The 20,554-nt window shown below is 38.4% G+C and overlaps 1 protein-coding gene across 2 annotated transcripts; it reads left to right on the top strand.

Annotated features, from left to right (window-relative positions):
• Positions 1-11: 11 nt before the first annotated feature.
• armc1 (armadillo repeat containing 1) lies at positions 12-11,718 on the top strand. Of its 2 annotated transcripts, none has more exons than XM_028434671.1 (7): positions 12-277; positions 1,974-2,211; positions 4,704-4,795; positions 7,283-7,475; positions 7,927-8,043; positions 8,698-8,772; positions 9,804-11,718. In XM_028434671.1, the coding sequence occupies exons 2-7, from the start codon at positions 2,050-2,052 to the stop codon at positions 9,993-9,995; spliced, it is 831 nt and encodes a 276-aa protein (XP_028290472.1). In that variant the 5' UTR covers positions 12-277; positions 1,974-2,049; the 3' UTR covers positions 9,996-11,718. The 2 variants fall into 2 exon arrangements, with proteins under 2 accessions (XP_028290472.1, XP_028290473.1); XM_028434672.1 differs by having other exon boundaries at positions 2,038-2,211; positions 9,804-9,995.
• Positions 11,719-20,554: the final 8,836 nt, after the last annotated feature.

Below are 20,554 nucleotides of genomic sequence, written 5' to 3'. Positions count from 1 at the left end.
TACTATGCTGCTAAATCCAAACACCGCTAGCTAAAGTAGCGCTGTGTGGAGGAAGGGACACAGGCCCGGTGTCATGAGTGTTCACCACTATCCAGTTTGTGGTTAAGTAAAGCTTGAGACGCGTATATTTGTTAGTGCGCAGTGTTTCTAACAGTAGAAACCGAAATCTCCCGCTTTGGTGGGGTTTTCTTTTCTCTTTCCCCGCTACAGTTGTTAAGTATGGTTCGTTAGCTTAGCTTAGCTGTGAGACCGACTGCACCACAGGGCGTGATTTGAGGTGAGGCTGGGGGTCGAGGAAAGGCTCTTTGGTCATTTGTGTTTGGTGGTTTGAAGTGTTACTCTGTTTGCAGAAAGCTTTATACTTGTTTTAATAGCTTGAATATGAAGACTGCTATTGGGTTATTTGATAGAGCATCTTGTGTTTACGGTCCTGTTAATGTTTGTAGTAAAAGCTTTCATTGTTAAATACTATTTCTCACAGCAAAACCTAAAAACACGGAAGTATATAGCTCTATTTCAAATTTAAGCCTAGTTATGTATATTTAATGTTTGTAATTTGGATTTTTAGTGGTTGTTTTAAACGTCCGCTATTAATTATTGATTGTCTATTAATCGACTTGTGAGATGATGCATTAGCCCAACTTATAATGTCCAGTTATTTTCCCTCAGTAATATTCTTTTAAAACTAGTGGAGGAACTAGTAAACATTGACTGATATGTCTAAAACAAAGTTTTTATTTTAATTTTTTTTCTTCAATAAAGAAACAATTTAATTGATAACAGTATTACGTTTATCCAGTTCAACTAAAACCCCAAAACTTAAAAAGGAAAAAAAAAAGTTTAACCTTCTTCTGAATTAACAAGATGACTTTTAAGTTATTCTAAACTGTTCTTTGTACTGTTTGCCCAAAAATAAAGTAAATTGGTCAAACATTGTTTTTAAGTAAAGGAGTGTTTAATCTGAAAAATCTTATCATATAATGAAGTCAAACATCAGTTTTTATAATTATTACATCTTTGGAATAAATAGTAAAAACCGGGTGCTAGAATAATAATAATAATAATAATAATAATCTAATTTGGTTTATTCATTATATTTCATAGTAATTAAAACATACTTTCAAGTAAAAAAAAAAATACAGTTCTTTCCTTTTTAAGTCAGCTTAATAGTCTGCTATAGGCTTTTACTAGTATTAAAAATACTGCAAAATTCATATTTTAAAGGCAGTGGCTATCCGTACGTAGCCGTATCAATATATCAGCATTCTGTCCGTACGTAGCGTCCCTCATTGGCCAGTTTAGGTGACATGATAGGTCACGTGATTAAGACGCTATGTACTTGTACTTCTGTTTACTATTAATACGTAGATTCCAAAACTGCGTTACGGACATGCTACGTATTCATGAATTGTTGTGATACTCATATGTAGCATCCGTCATTGGCCAGTACTTCTGTTTTCTATTAATACATAGATTCCTAAACTGTTATGGACAAACTAACCCTAACCGTAACCCTAATCTACAAACTAGTTTTTTTTTGTAAACTATACTACACTTTAAATAGTTAGATGCAACAAATAAGTTTGTGCTACTTTCTGGTTTTACTCTGCTTAATGAAATGATTTATTATTAGAAAATAATATTATCATGCCTCACACTGAGAAGAAACACTGCCAACATCTAGCTGGGAATTAAGATGCAGTGCATGAAAGTATTTCTGATTTTAGCTGAACTTTGTAGACTATGACTAAACTATTAATTTATCAACATTTGACCAATCAATTTGTAACCTCAGATTTTTTTTATTTCCATTGCCCGTTTCCATTTAATTGGCTTTCCCTAATCAGTTGTTATTAGTGGCTATTAAACTTCTTAAAATTGTGCCAAGCATGCCCAATATGGTTAATTGACTTATTAACAATATTGCCATTTCAGGAAGCAAATTATGTTTGTGTATATCCTTGTCTGTTTAGCCTCTTGCTAGTTGTCACAAAGACTTTCAGTAGAAAAACGAGGTTTGATGTGTGTGGCCTCAAGAAAAGAGGCACCATGAGTGCGGAGTTGGATGCACTGACTGTGGTGAACCAGCTGCGGGATCTTGCTGCCGACCCCCTGAATAGAAGAGCCATCGTAGAAGACCAAGGCTGTCTGCCTGGTCTCATCCTGTTTTTGGACCACCCCAACCCGCAGGTTGTCTACTCTGCACTGCTGGTAAGAAGAATCAGTTTGTTGACAGTAATTTATCCATGTATTCTCACAGCGCGTTCCTCCTCATCATTAGACTCTGGTGAATTAAAGAGAGTTTTTCAGGATGATAACAAAGTAACTCTAAACCAGTGATCCCCAAACTCCGGGAAATGTAGTATAGCGCCGCAAATAAACATTTAAAATGTATTTTCCAGTAATTTTTATTTTGAAAAATGTTTGCTTCAGCTTTTGTGTTCATATATTTGATTAGACTCCAATGGTGCCAGGATAGGAAGCGTATTTACTGCGCTGGAGACCCATGTGCAAAACACAAGCTGAAGCAACTGAAATGTCTACAAGTAGGGCAACTAATTAGGTACTTTACTTACAAGTGCAAAGTTTTGCAGTATTTACCTAAGCATAAGGTAAACAGCAGAAATATTAAGTGGTTTACTCTTTTTTCCCCTTTTTTAATTTGGAACTTTTTTTTGTTGTGGTTTATTTTAAGGTTTCTGCACTCTCTGGCTTTTATTTGAAAGACTTTTAATTTTATTTTCAAATTTCATACTCTTTTTCAATAATTGGATATATGATTTTCTTTGAATTGGGTCACAGCTTGTTTTTAACACGTGATGGTGGATCTTCAAGGCAGACTAGTTAAGAACATCTTGTCTAAAGAAACAACAGCACAGTAAGGACAAAGCAGGTTCCAGTCATAGCATGAAGGCCATAACCTGCAGTGTTTCTAGGCTGACACATAAGTGCTATATAGAGGTTTTGCACTCACGTCACTGATAGCATGTGGGTTTTGTTTATGTTTCCATCAGTTTGTCAGCAGACAACAGTTCAAGTTGTGACTGTGATCATGATATACAAATGAAGCCACATTTAACAGGGTTTATACTTTAAAGTTATACTACATCCACCTCCATATGCCTAATTCACCAATTCAAGCAACATAGTTACACTTTAATCACTGTTAATACTTGACTTTGCTGTTTGAAGTACTCTGGCTAATTATAGCACAATGTACACTCAAAGCTCTCAAGTCTCACGCATTGGGCGTTACACATGCATTTCAACCTGTTACCAGGATAAAGGTGTGTTCACACCGAACACGACTGAAGTGTCTAGATTACATTCAAAATCAATGTAAATGATGCAACTTTAAGCGAACTCCCTTCAAGCAGCTCGACTTACATGATTCCGGCGATTAGGTCGTGCTCGACCGAGTCGCTCAAATTTAAAAAATTTTAACTTTTCACGTGACAACTCCCCCGTCTGTCACTGTCTGTAGCAGTGGGCGTGTACCGTAGCTGTTCCCATTCAACGTTCTTGAAGCCAAAATACGGCGCTTGGGGGCTCTTCCATCATGCAAATTTTACATCATTTGGAGCCAGAGTCTGCGCAGTAGGGTCCAGCGAGAGGAGCCTTAGTAGCACGCCCCGCCCATTTTGCGTACTGCCTAATCATCAGCTGTCATTCATTGTCATATATGACGTCAAATCCCATTTTTCAAGCTGAAATAACTTATTTAAAACAAACTTCACAGAAAAATGAGCACTTGAACACAATGTAGGTTGATATTATTAACTAATGATCACAGCAGAGTTCAGGTTTGAAAAAAAATTATGTGACGAGTTTTTTCACTTTACAGTTTGATCAACATCCCGTTAACATTGAGGAGGCGGGGCTTATGACCTATACTGCTGACTGGCTGCAGGGGGAGTTCTAACAAAAAAAAGCGTGACTTACCAGTGAGCGTGCGTCGTCCATTCTTTTTACAGTCTATGGTGTGTAGAGCCGAGGCAGCAGCCCTTCCCTCCTGTTACAGTGAGACGGCTGCAGAGGGAGGCTGTACACTTCCTCAAAAAGCGGCGCTGTCTATGATAAGTGCTGTAAACGTACGGCCAGAGAACACACACACAAGATAAGCACCAGTGCACTAAGAAATGTTAAATGCTAAATAAATTGATTTACTTGTAAAAGTTTATCATCAGATTTTAACTAGAACCGCCGCTGCAGTGAAAGTCTCACTCTGAACTGAGTTCAAAACTTTGTGGTTGACAGCTGCAACCCATTGTTCGACTTTCCCTTCCCTGTTTGTACATCCAGCAGCATAGCAGTGAAACACCATGGTATTATTTTCACACACTATTTAGTAAAATACGGTGAGCAAAACCTCTATAAGAGGCCATGCTTAAAAGCACTGCACCAGGTTGACACCTGGTGTCTGTTGTAGTGTAAACACAATACAGGATCCTAATTCAGCTTGTTCACTCACCTACTCAACAGTCACTCTGTTGTCACATGACTTGTATTGTGAGTGCACTTACATTGGCTTTATGTAATCTTTAAAAAAAGTGTAACTATTAAGCCAAAGCAGCACATTTTCATCAGTTCTGTGATATAACTGTTACAATCACACACTTTAAAAGCACAGCGTGGCTCTAATATGTGGAGGTGTCTGTCAGCGTTTAGCCACGGACAGATAACAGTTGCCCTTGTCCTTGCAGGCCGTGCGCTACCTGGCAGAATGTCGAGCCAACAGGGAGAAGATGAAGGGCGAGCTGGGCATGATGCTGAGTCTGCAGAATGTCATGCAGAAGCAAGTTACACGCACGCATACACACTGCAGTTATTGCCACATACAACCTTAAACCGACACTTCTTTTTGTCTGGACAATATTTGCCCGTCTGCACAATTTCCATTGACCTTTCATGTGCCGTATCAGGATGGCCGTGATTATAGCTGATTTTTAAAATAAGTGTCACACGCTCAAAAACCTACATGCATTAACTTTCAATGTTTTTATTTTATTTTATTGAAAGCTGAAGATATAATAAATGAACAAATAAATAATATTATATTTGTTTGACGGTGGCCTTGGACTGTCCCTTTGCAGTTTAGCTGACCTGAGGTACGGTCTGTGTCCTTCCAGGTGAAGTGTGATTTTTCATGAATCTCTGTCAATATTGTTGTTAACTGATGTATTTTAAAACAAACTGTTGAAAAAAATTGTAATGTCGTGATCTCGTTTAACTGGAAATCAAATGTAGTTCTTCAGCTGTTGAATGTGTTGGATGTCGCTTTGGAGAAAAGTGTCTGCTAAATGTAATTGTAGAATTAAACAAATATTATATAACGACAACTAAAACCCCCATGAAGCATTGCCCCAACAACAGACTGGTCTCTGTGTAGGACAATAAACAGTTGTATTCGTTTTTATCACAGTAAATACATATTGATCTTCACACAGAATAATATTTATTAGTAAATGCGACAAAAATGCTGGTTAAACAGGGTTGATCTTTTTTGTTTTTTGATGATATGATGTTTGGTTTATGTTGAGCCTCCTCACACAGCTTTATTGAAGCTTTTTCTAGAAATCTTGAGGCCAACATTCAGGTTTACCCACAATGAGGTGCAATGTAATAAAGATCCAGCGTTACTGGAGGATGTTTAACCTGACCTCTCCCACTCTTTTGGGAGTTCGTTCATTGCCCGAAGCTAGAATACTGCTTTGATTTGTGTGGTCTTTCGCTCAAAAAGCCCTGCAGGATCTCTTAAATCTATCCCTGCTCTTCTTCCAGTGCATCAGACATTGGCTATAGCTCGCTCCTAGCTAGATTGAGTGGGAACACATGGCTAAGGCCAGGGGGGTGGGGTGAGTAAAAGTAAACAAGTGTGAACATTATTTTAAGTCCTTTAGATAATTAGGTTAATATAAGGCTGGAGGGGATGTTGCCTTTGCGATGCAAAATGTGTTTAATACATTGACAAGTTGTCTGTGTAGAGCTTATTAGCCAACAGGCTTTGCATGAATAGGGAAGACTTGCTGACATACAGAGATGTACGGCCTGCAGTGGTAACCCAGGACGCCTCAAAAAAGATGTGTCCTGGCATCATGGCCACAATTAACATCACATGACTTCCCAAAGTAAAGACTCTGCCCTATAAAATATCAAATCTGATGTTTTTTGTTTGTTTTTTAAAAAGAAAACTGACAAAATGCAAATTCAACTTGTTTGAATGTGTTTTTTGGTTCACGCAGTGTAGTAAAACACTGGTATAAAACAATAATGTCTAAGAGGTAGGGTTGGTCCCGGGACTAATTTTTTGATTCTCTCGTAATCCTTCAAATTTTAAAATTTTGATTCCGCAAGAAGAAGCCGCCAAACACTAAGTAAGAATCCACCGTAAGTGTTTGCGTTACCTGGCAAATGTGAGCATTGTGTGGCTGAACTGTTTCTGATATTATCCTGTACCTGCTGCTCATCAGGACTGGGTTGTACAAGTGGTTTTGAGCACATTATTGGGAGCACAGTAACATATTAAGTAAATGTAGCATCACACGCTCAGGATTTGTGTAAATGGGTTTGCATGAGGTTTTAGAAAATGAAGCTCCTGTGAAAATACAATTTATAATATTTATATTCAAGTTCATTGATTTGATATTTATATACTAGTTGAAAACAGCCCTGTGAGAAATTCACTTTACTTGAAGTTTTATAATTAAGGCTGACACTGGTCATTAAATAAGGTGTCATGAAGGCTGTCATTAAGTGTCATTAGTTACCATAACCCTTCTTTACCCTAACCCCACTAGATCCCTCCACCTAACCCAAAAAATGCCAACATAGCTCCAAATGTGTCATCATTTAGCAAATGACACTTAATAATAGCTCACCTCATTCATGCTAATGACAGCATTTTGTCAGCCTTATGTATAAAACTAAAAGTAAAGTGTTAATGAAACTTCTAGTAAAGTTCATAGAATTAATAATTGGAGGAGAGGTTCAGATTATTTTATCCAGAAAGACCTCTGTTTAGCTAGCTCATCTAAAACATGTCAACTTTTTAAACTCTGCCTCTTAAAAGAATCAGGAATCTTTAGGATTCTGAACTGGAATAGTTCAAATTGAAACAATGCCCAGCTCTACTAAGAGTTGACATGTCAGTGACTCTGACCACCTAAAAGCTACATTTAAACTTCTACCTTTATGTTAGACTCAATTGAGTTTCATGTCGGATGTTTTTTTTCTCTGACCTGTGTTCTTACTGTCATTTGTTTTCAACCTTTCTCTCCTAAAGGGGCACATCACCTGGAGAGACTAAACTGCTGGCCTCTGAGATCTATGAGATCTTGCAGTCAGCTGGTAAGGAGGAGGCTGAGCAGGCCGAGGCGGCCGCCGCCTCCTGCAGGCGCAAAGCCCATTTCTTCCTTGGCTCCAACAACAAGAGGGCCAAAACTGTGGTGCTGCACATCGACGGCCTGGACGACTCAGTAAGTGTTCAGCCCTCGCTCTGAATACAATGTGACAAATATAACAGGCGTACGCCGCGCCCACAGCACACCAAACATCTGTTGACATGCAAGAATTTCCTTTGAGTTGAGTGTGTGCAGCTGTCACAATCCCACTGTTTCTGAAGCATCTTAAGGGCGTCTATCTGGCTTATGATTGGAAGGCCGAGGGGTCAGGTTGGAAATGTCAGGCATTGAACAGCAGGACGCTGAGATTGAACATGAATGCTGGTCTGCAGGGGGCTCGCATCCAGCCAGATTACATTACAGCAGACAGACGGCCTCTGCTGGGCTGCACCACACACATGAGCTCAGCAGCTGGGAACCAGTGATATGCAAACCTCTGCTGTGTATAGGAAATGTTTTGTGTTTGTTTGTTAAGCTTTCACAACCTTTGCATTGTGATCTTTTTCTTTCCTTTTTATAACTTTAGACTCGAAGAAGCCTGTGTGAGGAGGCTCTACTGAAAATCCGAGGAGTCATCAGTTTCACTTTTCAAATGGCCGTTAAAAGATGTGTCGTCAGAATTCGCTCTGACCTTAAAGCTGAGGTTAGAATTCATTCCACAGGAAGAAAAAAAAGCCTAATCCAAGCATTTAAAATTTTCGGTAACACTTCACTTGAAGTTTTATACATAAGGTTGACATTATGCCATTACTAGCATGAATAAGGTGTCACGAACCTCTGACATCACTTTGGCATGGAGCTATACACACAAAAACTACCCTAATGACAAACTGAACTGTGACCATGGACTGATTTTGTTTTTTGTGATTTTTTTTTTTTAGTTCAAACTTATTTTTATTTCATCCATACTTGTAATTGTTATTGTTTGTTGGTTTGAATGTTGAAATTTGATTAAAAAACAATATATATATAATTGCAAAAAAAGAAGGTGTCATGAAGGCCATCATTAAGTATCGTTCACTAAATTATGATCCCTTTAGAACTATGTTGGCATTTCTTGGGTTAAGTGGAGGGATCTATTGGGGTTAAGGTTCGGGTTTAGGGTAACGAAGGGTTGGGTTAACGAACAACACTTCATGACAGCCTTCGTGACACCTTATTCATGCTAATGTCGTAATAATGACAGTGTAATGTCAGCGTTATGTATAAAACTTCAAGTAAAGTGTTACCAAATTTTCATTCACATTAAACATATGCTCACGAGCACCAATTATTCCACTCAATTTTCTTCACACAGGCTTTGGGAACCGCAATTAATTCCACCAAAGTAATGATGGCTCAGCAGGTGGTGAAGACAGAAGATGGAGGAGAGGTGAGTTCGTCTGAATGATTGCAGAACAAGAGCACAAAAAAAAAGGTGTCAGGGTGCAAAAACATTAAGAATGTTAGATTCTTTACAAGTCTGTAAATTGATGGTGGGTGTGAATGTACGTGTGCCCAGGATTGTCTCTGCGTGTGGTTTCTGTGATCTGTTGTGATATCACAGAGTGTAGCCCTCTGAGTCTAATTCACACTCATGTGATTACGCTAACACATCTCTGTTTCAGTATGGAGGCTGTTGCTTTTTGGCTGGGGCATAGTCACTCTTTGTTACAGCATTACATTATGTTTGCATTGCAGACCTCATTTTCTCCAACTTCAGATTTATTTTTATAAGCATATTTTAGAATTTGGAATCTTTTTTCTCAGCATTTATCTTGTCGTGAGCATGCTAAAGCCTAGCACCCTCGCTGAGATTATTGAAACAGAGATTTGTCTCAAATACTCAAATGTTTTGCAGTTTTTTGCACGTGTTTTTCAGATCCACAAATATATCCACATCCGTATTTTTTTAATTTGTGAATTTTGAAGTGAAAATCCGAAAATATATATGTGAATATTTTTTAGTTAAATCTCTGAAAAACATGTGAAAATCTAAAAGAAATACACGTTGATATATTTGTGAATATTTTTCAGACAAATCTCTTCCCATAATTTTGGAGCAGGGTCACCAGTCAGATATGAACTAACAATCCTAATGTTGAGAGAATATGATAGTAGCAATTTTAACACTCTCCTAACTTTCATTATCTTTTTCTTTAAAAATGGAATATTAACTTCAGTGAAGGCCTAAAAATGGACCTATGTAGTAATGCAGTCTGTGACCAGCAGGTGTCAGGCCAGGTTAAGTAATGCATTTAAACAGGTTTAGCATTTACAAACAGCGCTCAAACCACAGGTTTGAGTTTTTTAAACAATTGTGTAGTTGTTCATTTAATTTAGCATTTTAATATTTTTAATATTGATGTATGTATTGTACCTCAAAGTAAACTATTTATATTAATTCCATGTGTCTTTGTGCAGCGGATAGTTCCATTCCAGGAGGGCTTAGCAGTGCTGGTGGAGGAGAACACAGATATCCCAGACTACCTGCCCGAGGACGAGAGCCCGTCCCTGGAGCAGGACAAGGCAGTCACTCGTGTAGGCTCCATCACAGATGGCGTGGGCTGGCTCGGCACGGCAGCCAACTTCCTGACACGCTCCTTCTATTGGTGACAACTTCCCACGATTCAGTCGTACCCGGCTGCAGCCGCAGCAACTCTCAGCTTCACCCGGGACAAAAACGCTGCCTCGCGCTTCTGCCCTTCGTCCAAACTCCACTCGCAGAGCACAAGAGCTTAATCAAGTGTGTAACAAGTGCAAGACTATACCACGCAGAAGTCTCTGTACGTTAATCTTTGTAAATATCCGCTTCAAACATCCTCCTGACAACCACACACTCGCTCCTCATCTTTCTCAGAAGACACAGACGGATAGGCTACTTTAAATTAAACTAAACCAAATAGTTCTCCAGAAATGTGTAGGGCTGCATTACCTGAGTCGACCTGTGACAGATATTTTTTTTAGCATGCTAGATTTCTGCTCTTGCGGCTCTCTTAAAACTGAACTGAAATTTCTTCCTTTTGATTTTTCTCTTTCCTAAATTCTTTAAATCAAACACTATCCTTTTGTGTCCCCTTTAAGTTTGTCAGCATGCATTTTTGTGCCATTCTTACTTGCGTGATCATTGTGTGTGCCTTTTATGACATTTCACTTCCACTAATTATTATTTATTTAGCTTGAATTGGAATGATTTTGTGCATGTTTTATGTCCGTACTGTCGTGGCTGCAGCTGTCGTGTTTCACTGAAAGACATCACTTCAGTAAAAACGGTTAACCTCCACCAGCAAAAGCCCATTGTATATTAACTTAATATTAAGTTTCATTGCATTTTATTGCCGGGGGTGGGGGGGGGAGAGAAAGCATAATATCCACTAATTAATAACTTGTTCATCTTTTCCATCATGTTTATAGTGAGCAAAAGTGAGCTCTGTAAATCATCCCTTTTGTCTGTTGCACAGTTTTTAGGCTACCTCTGCGTTCAATATTCTATTTTGCGTCGTTGCAGAAACACCAGTAAACTGCATGGTTGTCAAATGCTTTGCAGGTCAAGTCTATTATTATTTATATTGTATTGTAGCCACTTGTTTTCAGTTCAACCAACAGTGTCCTTATAACAAACGTAACATTAGTGCAGAACCACACACGCATGCACAGGATTCACTACTGCAATTTTTTTTGTTTGCGGTAGTGGTACAGTGTAAAGAAGGAATGAATACATCTTGTAAATTATATTTGTTTTAAAGAGGAAGATTAAAAAATTGAAGGATTTTTGTACCAATTTGATGGGGTGTAGCAGCCAATGTTACCACTATCAGTAAAGCCCACCCCCCCATTCCTTGACGCCCTCCATGTTTAATTATTGTGACGTGTGTTAGCATCAGGGACAATTATCACACACTGCTGACCAGACGACTTTTATTCTTTAAATGGTGGAGTCAAAAGGTAGAGAATATGGCCACAATTACACAAACTGGTTGTATCTATTTAAAAAAAACCAAACAAAAAAGCTAAACTAGTTTTAAATTTCTGTTTTGGTTTAGAGTAGCTTAGGACAGGACATGGCTGAGCAAAAATGTCAGTATTACAATTGAGTTGTGGTTGTCATTTTAGCAGAGTTAATTGTCACATCTCATATAATTTCATTTAAAGCCGGTAATGCTCAGATTATGGAGGATTATTTGTGGTAAAGTGTAAATTGACTTCTCTGTTGATTCACATTGCAGACCACATCCTGATGAAGATAACCTCATGTGTACAGACTGGGCAGATGTAATATAATGTACCTTGAAACTGTAGATTCGCATACGCAAATATTGATAAACTTGAAATCAAAATAGTTGTTGTGTTTTGATTGTTTTAATGGTGTTAATCTGTCTTTTCCTAACGGTGAACTCATGATAGTTTCATCTCCTGACACGAGCTCAGCGCCAGACTCGCCTTTGTCAAATCAAATCGCTAAAGGCTGCAGAAGTTCATAGAGTAAAATTCAGTTTTCTTTACTGGTGCATAGTGAGCAGCCTCAGGGCGTTATTGTGGCCTGCCTGCCTGCCTCTTCCCCCAGCCACGGTGCTGGTAGGGCAGGCAGAGGCAGCAGCCAGCCCCAGCTGGAGGCCCCGGAGCCATGGCTGCTGCTGCTGCTGCTGATGGTGCTGAGTCTCCATTGAAATGCTGTGCCAGGCTGCAGCACCTTCACTGATGGATGGTGACGAGTAAAAAAAAAAATAAATCCTGTCAACGCTAGAAAAACTCTTCCTGCTCTTGTGGCTATTTTAACATTAAAGCTTTAATAGTTCTCTTGAGAAATTCATTGACGGCGCAGGAAAAGTGTTGTCGGAGAAAACAGAAGGAGGGAAAAAGTTCATTTTCAGCACAGATTGCGAAGCCTTCAGTCAGTTCTGTCTGGGCTTTAGAGGACTTCTGCTCATCGGGAACACTCAGTGTGGAGACTGAGCCACAACAGAAACAGGGTTATCGTGGATGCCAAAATAGCCCTCCCATGCTCACATTTGTGCAGTTATTTTAAGGTTGTTTTTGATATTTACACATGTCTGGGATAGATTTCAGCAGCACCCGTCATCAGCAGAGAAAAAAACCTTAGTACAGATGAAACGATGGGCTCTCATAAAATTTAATTTCTTACAAAAATGCCCCATTAGCCCAATAACTTTTGAACTTTAATGTATTTTCTTCTCTGTATGTCACAGATTTAATTTTACTTTCTATTTATCTGATGAACATGCATACTATAATCACAAAACGGTTGTCTTGGGTGAACTCATATCTGTTATGTTACTCCTTAAGCTGTAGAGCAGTTTTTTTCAACATTTGGGGTCACCTGAAATGTCTAGTAATTGTTAAAAAAAAAAAAAAAAAAAACTGGTAAAGAGATTAAAATTATATATATATAACTAATTACAAACAATAAATATTAAACAACTATTCTATACTTAAACTTTTTCAAATACAAATCTAGTCTTATTAAAATGCAGTATAAAAATATCTAAGGTGGTGCACTTTTCACTTTGTGCACTAATCCTGGTTACTGTATTTGTAACACATTTTAATAAACATGATTAAAAAAAAAACTTCCTAAAAAAAAAAATAATGTTATGGCCTCTAACAGCTCAGATATGAATTTTCTATCTTACCAAAGTTAAAACGACATAAAAGAAAAGAACCCAGTGTATAAAAAAAGAAGCACCGTTTAGAAAAGGAGGTTCAAAGATTTATTCTGAACTCTGTCAAAGTACAAGTTTAATTTTTTACATTGTTTTAAGGAATTAAACTCATCCATGTGTGGTATGAACTTCTAAAATTGCCACTAACTCAATACTTCCCTTTAATAAAGGAATGTGTTCTATCGAGGATTCTATAGTGCAGACATTAATGTCACCTATTCCTTTATCAGTTTATATTTCTCACACATCACCACTAGAGAGTGACAGAAAGCTTAACATTCATCAAAAAATGTATGGTCCACCTGCACCGTTCACCCTAATCCTCATGTCTGTCCATTACTTTTCCTCCATTGTTGATTAACTTTTGATGAAACAATTTGTAATTGAGATGTTCCGTTTATTCGCTTTGAGCAACGCTGCATTTCAGCAAAAAAAAAAAAAAACATTTAAATTGTTACAGGTTTTCCTAAACTCTTATCTGGTACTTTATGTTTAAATGTTTTCCCCTGCGGTAGAAAACATAGGTACTAGGTCATTTAGTGTATATTTGAAAACCCCATTCTGATTTTTGTGTGTTCTGCATAAGCCATTGTCCTCAGGATCACAAGCAAATTGCAGGCCATGTTATCTGACCAAGACACGGATAGAATAAATAATATATATATATATTATTTAAATGCCTAATTCTAAACCTTCTTGTGATCTAAGTGTCAGAAACTTTATAATAATAATTGTTTATAACTCTAAATTCATGACAAGTCAAAAAACTTGACTGACTGTATGGCATTATTGGAAGGGAAATATTCACTCAACTTTCAACCAAACCTGACATTATCTTTGTGTTTTGTAAAAAAAAAAAAAAGAAGTCTCCACACATTGATTCTTGTTGATACATCACATTTGTAGTTTTTTTTTGTTGGATATCACCATTTTAAATGTAGCATTAAGAAGAAATACATATACAAACCGTATTTAAAACTTCTAAGTGAATTTTCTGAAACTATATTGTCTTCCTTTAGTGGGTTTGAACTTGAACAAGCACCTTCATTACCATCACTGGACAGCAGCCATTAATATGCCCTATTCACCTCCAGTCTTATATGTGCAGAGCTAATGCAGCCATAAGGTTGTTTTTAGTGCTCAATAGTGTCCTCTCTCCACTGCCTCTGCATTAATGCTAAGTAGTTTTCAGTTTCAAATGATTATCTTCAAGGGTTCATAAGCTGGCCTGTAATGATATTACTCTCCTTATAAGTTTTTCCACATAAAGGGGGATGATCCAGAGGACATAGATGACACTCACCTCACATTTTCAAATTAAAAGATTCAGATAATTCCTCTGCTCCTCTTGATAAGCCACATTGCATCCTCCTCCTTGTCCCCCCCAATGAGATAGAACATAACCAGACTGTCCTCCCCATATCAGCACAGTTGCATATATGTGCACGAATGTTGTGTCAGTACCAGGCTCCCCCCTTTTGTGTATTTGCATGGTTAATCTGTCTGATGGAGGGGTAGGTGTGTCTTCTGGCCTCAGCTGCTCTGCTGGAGCTTTATTGGTGGTTCAGCTCCCAGTCAATGGGATCAGCAGTAAATCCAGCTCAGATCGTGGCAGGAAATGATGTGACTCCGGCAATTTATGTCAAATAACTTTTGAGGATGTGTGAGTGCAGCGATCAGCGCAGCCGGGGCGACAATAACTCTTCTGCAGGGGGGCCGCAGTGAAGATTTAATTGAGACATTTTTCTTTATCTGCGGCGAAGCGGCGGGGCCGTGTTGTTGTGTAACGAGATGTAATGTCTCTCTTTATACGGGGGTCAACATCCAGGATGAGGGAAGGTCACAGACCGACTGTTTGAGCATCCAATTTGCCCACACAGGGCAGCAGCTCTGTGGTGTCCACACATCATAGACACACTAGAGCCTTCACTGCAGAAGGAGACTTCACATGTCTCACAAAATTCATTAAAACAGAAATAAAACACACCTTCCAAATAAACAAATAATTCACCTACCCTATAATAGTGCTAATTCTATTAAAAACGTATAATTAATTAAGTGCAAAAACACATTTACAGATGACAGCGTTGTGTATGTAACAGGGTCATTCGCTTTGTTTAGTAATACAATTAATGAATTACAAAAGGTTTGTTATTTTGTTCACCTACAGGTAATATGTCGTGTTTTTTAATAACCTTACATCAGTTTATAGCAGAGTTCACCAACCTTTCTGAAACTTTGAGCTACTTCAAAGGTATAGTAAATAGTCTGAACGCTACCAGTTAGATATACTGTACACTTCTTAAATACTACATTTTCATGGTTTCACTATAATTAATGGATAAGATAATGGCGGAAGACTAGTAGTAACTTTAAAAGGTAGGAAATGTTAAAGTTTCAACATGCAACACTTTATTTTCCCCCGCCACAAAGTGTGGAAAGGGGATATAGGTTCATTCATTTGTCCGTTTGTCTGAGTTAAAGGGGACAGCTTTTCTTAGAAACTGTTTCAGATAGGATTCCCAAATTCGGTGTGTGACTTTAGGGTATCAATACCTTGATGGAGTTCGAAAATGAGAAGCGCGCAATTATTTTAGTTTAGTTATTGCCCTAGTTCCGTTTTTTTTGGCGGGAAGTGGTGATGACTTTCTGTTTTTCTTAATTTCTGCAAATTCATTCATTCATTTTTTCATTACATTTCATAGGAAGTCATCATGTTCTAATTATAAAGCATGTAAAATGTTTGTACAATTTAAGAATTACAAATTTTTGGGAAAAAAAAAAAAACCCAAACATATATTTCAGTGAAAATACACATTTTAAAATGTTTAATTGAATGCAAAAAATAATTATTTGCAGCAGTATTTACCTCTACTAAAGCACTGCATCTACATTATTTCTTTGTGAGTTTGAAGCCTGGCAAGTAACTGAGATGTTAGACGGAGCTCATTGTTGACTATTGCTGCTGTTTGAACAGGCCTGAGGGTTCCTCACATGGTCCATTCAGGCTACCTGCTGCCTGTGGGCACCATGTTAGTGCCACCTGCTTATTAGGTTCACATTCCTCCCTATGAAGTTTGTTTCCTGCCTAACTTCTCCCCCTGTCTGTGTTCTGTGTGGGAGAGAGAGGCATCATTCCTCTCGTTGGAGTATACAGTATATTCTGTATTTTGTTTTACTTTATTGAATTGTCTTTCTGTGTTCTCCAAAGGAATAAACAGCTTTCTAACGTGAGTTAGTTGGGTTTATTAAATGCTTATGCTGTGGTGTAAAAACCCTTTTATTTCATGGGCCACATATAGCAGTATGGTCTCCAGAAAATTCCTTTATTTTTTAAAGGAACAAAGTGCAATTTCATGTGGAGTCGCCTGAAATGTCTAGTAATTGGTAAAAAAAAACTGACTATATCCTATACTTAAATGCTCTAAAATATAAATCTATTTCAAATGAAATGTAGTATAAAAAATATCAGAATTGTCGCACTGGCTACTCTTTTTTTTGTAGCACATTAGAATTAAAAATGTCTCTGTGGTCCCTGGACATTTGTGACATCAAAATGGGGTCACGACCTGAAAAAGGTTGGGAACCTCTGTCTTAAAGCATTTGTGATCACATATTCAGGATTACGCATTTCAGTTATTTTGCATTTCTATATTATTATGGGCAAAATAGTGAAATAACAGTTACAGTACAAACACACACTACACCTAATTATAAACGTGTAATCATTACTTGGCTAAGAATAATATTTATATATAAAAAATAAAACAAGTAACCCCTTATGTATATAAATCACCAGTTATGATTTCATGCCCTGGCATTGATCAGTCATGGCTTATTTTAAAGAAACAGGTTTTGTGCATATAATTTCAGTTTTAAGTAAATTCCAGTCTTAGATCTTAGTTGTGAGGTAAATCTGGAGGATTTTCAATGTTTTGCTTTTGGAATAAAACTACAGCATGTTCTGCTTATATGTGCACTTCACTGTATGTGATGGGATACGTTCCATCACTGTTAATCCGCAAAGTTACTGCGGTTGACAAATGCAATGAAAAGTTGACTATATTTCCGGAGACAGTGCAGTAATCCCGTAACACAGCTCTCCTCACTTTATTTGTGTATTTAAGTGTTAAGCAGAGTCTCTATAAAATCTAATGTATACATTTCTTGCTTTGCATGTGCGTGTCGTCCCTGGTGGAGCAGCTTGCACAGGGTCCCCCCCCCCCCCCCCCCCCCACCACCACCAATGTGATTCATGCACACACTCAGCTCATAATTGTGGCCATACCTCATTATTGTCCCACAGATGATTTGGATCTGCTGGGGAGAGGCTGGTCACACGGCCCGGCGACATCCGCTTCATGAGCTCCTGATTGGTGGAATGAAATATTGCCAGGGAAAATTAAAAGGTCCCAGTGTCAAAATAATTCATGATATGCATATCTTCCCTTGGCTTGATGAAATGGTTGATATCTGGATTAGACTGATAATAATAAAAGCCACTGAGAAGCAGCCTGCAGGGAAACAGCTTCTTCGTGTGTTGGGATGAGCTGGATGACAGGGTCAAGAGACAACAAGTGCAGGCGTGTGTGCATTTCCCACACACACACACACACACACAGACCTGTGATTTGAATATCTGCCGTAATTGTCCCAAAACGGCTCATCAGTGGATCTGCCTGCTGCCATTAGAGTCCAACAAAACGGTGTGACATTCAAATTCCCCACAATGACAGGTTATTAGAAGCCCCAAGCAGCCGGCACATAATTAAGCACCGTAACGCTGACCTGTAATATGAAGTGATGGCTCAGTCCTACCGAGGGCAGGAAGATGGGAAAAAAATGTGCACCAGAGCTGTGTGCAGCACAGTAATCATAAAGAGAAGACAGCTGTCTGTTTAAAAATCAACTGGAGATCAAAAAGGAGAATAACGCGGTCTGATTTTACAACAGGAGGATAAAAACTGCAGGCCAGCTGTCACACATTAGATAGGCTACTGTTCTTTAGTCATCAATGATGATTCCTGTAACAATCGAGCCTATAAAGTGTGTCAGCACACACACAATTAACTCACAGTCCTTTTTTTGGTGATGTTGAGCTGTGTGTGAACAACTTGCTCTCTCCAAAAAAGAAAAAGAAAAAGAAAAGAAGAAAAAAAAAAAACACACACACAACCCGAGAAAAAGAAAGCAAATGTGTGACTTAAATTTGTGACACTAAAAGCCTATTACACAACTTAAGACATGCTGTCTGAGGCCCCCGCTTTCCCCTTTAGAACAAGTGGACGTTGTGATGAGAAACGGACCCATCTGCTGTGCCCTCTCCTCCAACTGGTGTGTGAATATGATGTAGTCTGAAGGTGCCATTTCCAAGCCGGAATATATTATCAGTGGTACCTGGGAAAAAAAAAAAAAAAGCAAAAAGTGATTTTTTTTTTGGATGAGATGGTGTACAGTTTAGATATCTCCGACTACATTTTGTCTATGTTTTTAATGGTACTGTAGATGAGCTGTTGGTTCTTGTACAACAATGAATGCACACACGGTTTATAAGCCACTTCTGCTTTTTTAATTGAACCCACCTTCATTGCAGCAACTTGGTGTTAAACGGTGGGCCAGGGGCCTGTGTAATGGTGTGTCTGTGGTGGGGATGCTGAACAGAAGGTCTGCAGCTCCCTCCCTCCAACTCTCTCTCTCTATCTCTCTACTATCCCCCCCCCCTTTCCCTTTCCTCCCCCCTCCACCCCTTCATATAACAGTGGCAGATGGCTGCAGATGAATCCCTCATAATCATGTCAGGACGGCTCCTCCGATCCCAATTCATCTCTTTAAACACATTTCATCAGACGGAGAATTACACAAAGATAAAGGCGGCCGGCGGACAACAAAAGCACACAAAGATTGTCCTTGCAAACAAGTGTTCCTGGTCCCTAACACCACTTAATCATTCTTGCTCCTGTTATTGCTCCTCACCCGATGTGCAATCAACTCTTCCCCATTCCTCTCTACTCGTTCACACTTTATTTATGCTTTCCCATGCTGTTAATTGTCTCCATTCCCAGTTACAGCAACATAAATCTCTCTTCTCATCCCTGATTCTGTCTTTGTAAAAAAAAAAATGGACAGGTGTGTAAAATCCTCTCCTCCTCCCTTCATTAAGGGCCATGCAGGTTTTGATGGCTGCTCCTTTTGGAGGAGTGTTAATTTGCCACAAAGTGAATTGCGTTCCCCCCCCCCCTTTCCGTGAAGTGACTCTTTGTCACCCACCCGCATGATGCCGTTAATTGTGGATCAGGTGAAGTTTGTCTCATCTCATTTCAGGGCCATGCTCTGCTAGGGCCATTCTCCCCACTCAAAGGCCACATAATTTCACAGCCTCCTACTTCTCATTAATCCCTCCTGAGTGGCTGCTCTCCAAGATCCAGATCACAGATTTGTTTTGCTCTTGTTTTCTAACTCGCTGCCCTCCCTGCCCCACCCTCTCATCTTCTCCGCCTTCGTTTAAGCCCTTGAGTGAGACCTTTTCTCTCAAGTGCAGCATCATTCATGTTTTTTGGTCCATTTCCCTAAACTTTCTACCTGTATAGGCCTACCTTCTTGTAATTATCATTGCTTTTCATAAGAACTTGAATACAATGCAAGCAGACATGTTGATTTATCTGTATGGCATCAACATGGATGTGAGACTTCCTCGTCTCCTCATGCACTAAACTTTTTTTTTTTGGTTGTTTCATAAATCATTCATGAGGAAAAGCTGAAGATCTCTGATTAACATAAAATAACAATTTGCTAATTTATGGAAACCCCTAATTACTTGCCTTATTTGCCGTGACCGTATTAAATATTCATAAATATGTGATTATTTCTTTGATTTGACTGTCATTTGGTTTAATCAGCTCTTTTTCTTCAACAATAGCTGTGCCACGTGTACCAACCAAAAGAATGAGTGAGCAATGCAGCAGCATCGTTTATGTCAGTTGTTCTTAACCTGGGTTCTAGATAAATTATAATAATATGAATTTATGAAAACATGACATTAAAAATAAAAATAATTCTAGTCTATCAATGGCAAAAGTAAAGAAACACATATTAAAGCTGCATGGGAAATGGTAAAGGTGAAGAAATCCTATTTTATTTTTCCAATCACAAAGGGCTCAGTGAATGCGCTGATGAAGTTTGCATAGTTCAGTACCTTCAATAAGGTTAAGAACAACTGCTTTATGGGTTGGAGTGGTTGATTTAAATCTATTTTTTTAAAGATTACATAAGAAGTCTGTATTGAAATGGAGAGGTTTCTTGTATTTTAGTTCTCAGGCTGATTATTAAATCTTTTTTTTGTTTTTGCAATTGAATAGTTCAACTAGTAATCTCAGGAAAAAGCAAATAATTCTCCTTATTTTCAATTTGTTTGTATATCCCAATAACAATAATATTTTAATACAGGTAGGACAGTATAGTGAGATCATTGTGTCCTAAATTACTTGCGGTGTCCCA

This window comes from Gouania willdenowi, chromosome 20 (assembly GCF_900634775.1).
Source record: "Gouania willdenowi chromosome 20, fGouWil2.1, whole genome shotgun sequence".
Classification (NCBI taxonomy): Eukaryota; Metazoa; Chordata; class Actinopteri; order Blenniiformes; family Gobiesocidae; genus Gouania; species Gouania willdenowi.
This window is presented reverse-complemented; position numbering and strand designations above follow the sequence as displayed.

Coding starts and splice junctions, on each gene's coding strand:
- armc1 (XM_028434671.1), top strand. CDS start 2,050: ATGAGTGCGGAGTTGGATGCACTGACTGTGGTGAACCAGCTGCGGGAT. Junction 7,476..7,926: donor TCGACGGCCTGGACGACTCA/GTAAGTGTTCAG, acceptor TTATAACTTTAG/ACTCGAAGAAGCCTGTGTGA. Junction 8,044..8,697: donor GCTCTGACCTTAAAGCTGAG/GTTAGAATTCAT, acceptor TTCTTCACACAG/GCTTTGGGAACCGCAATTAA.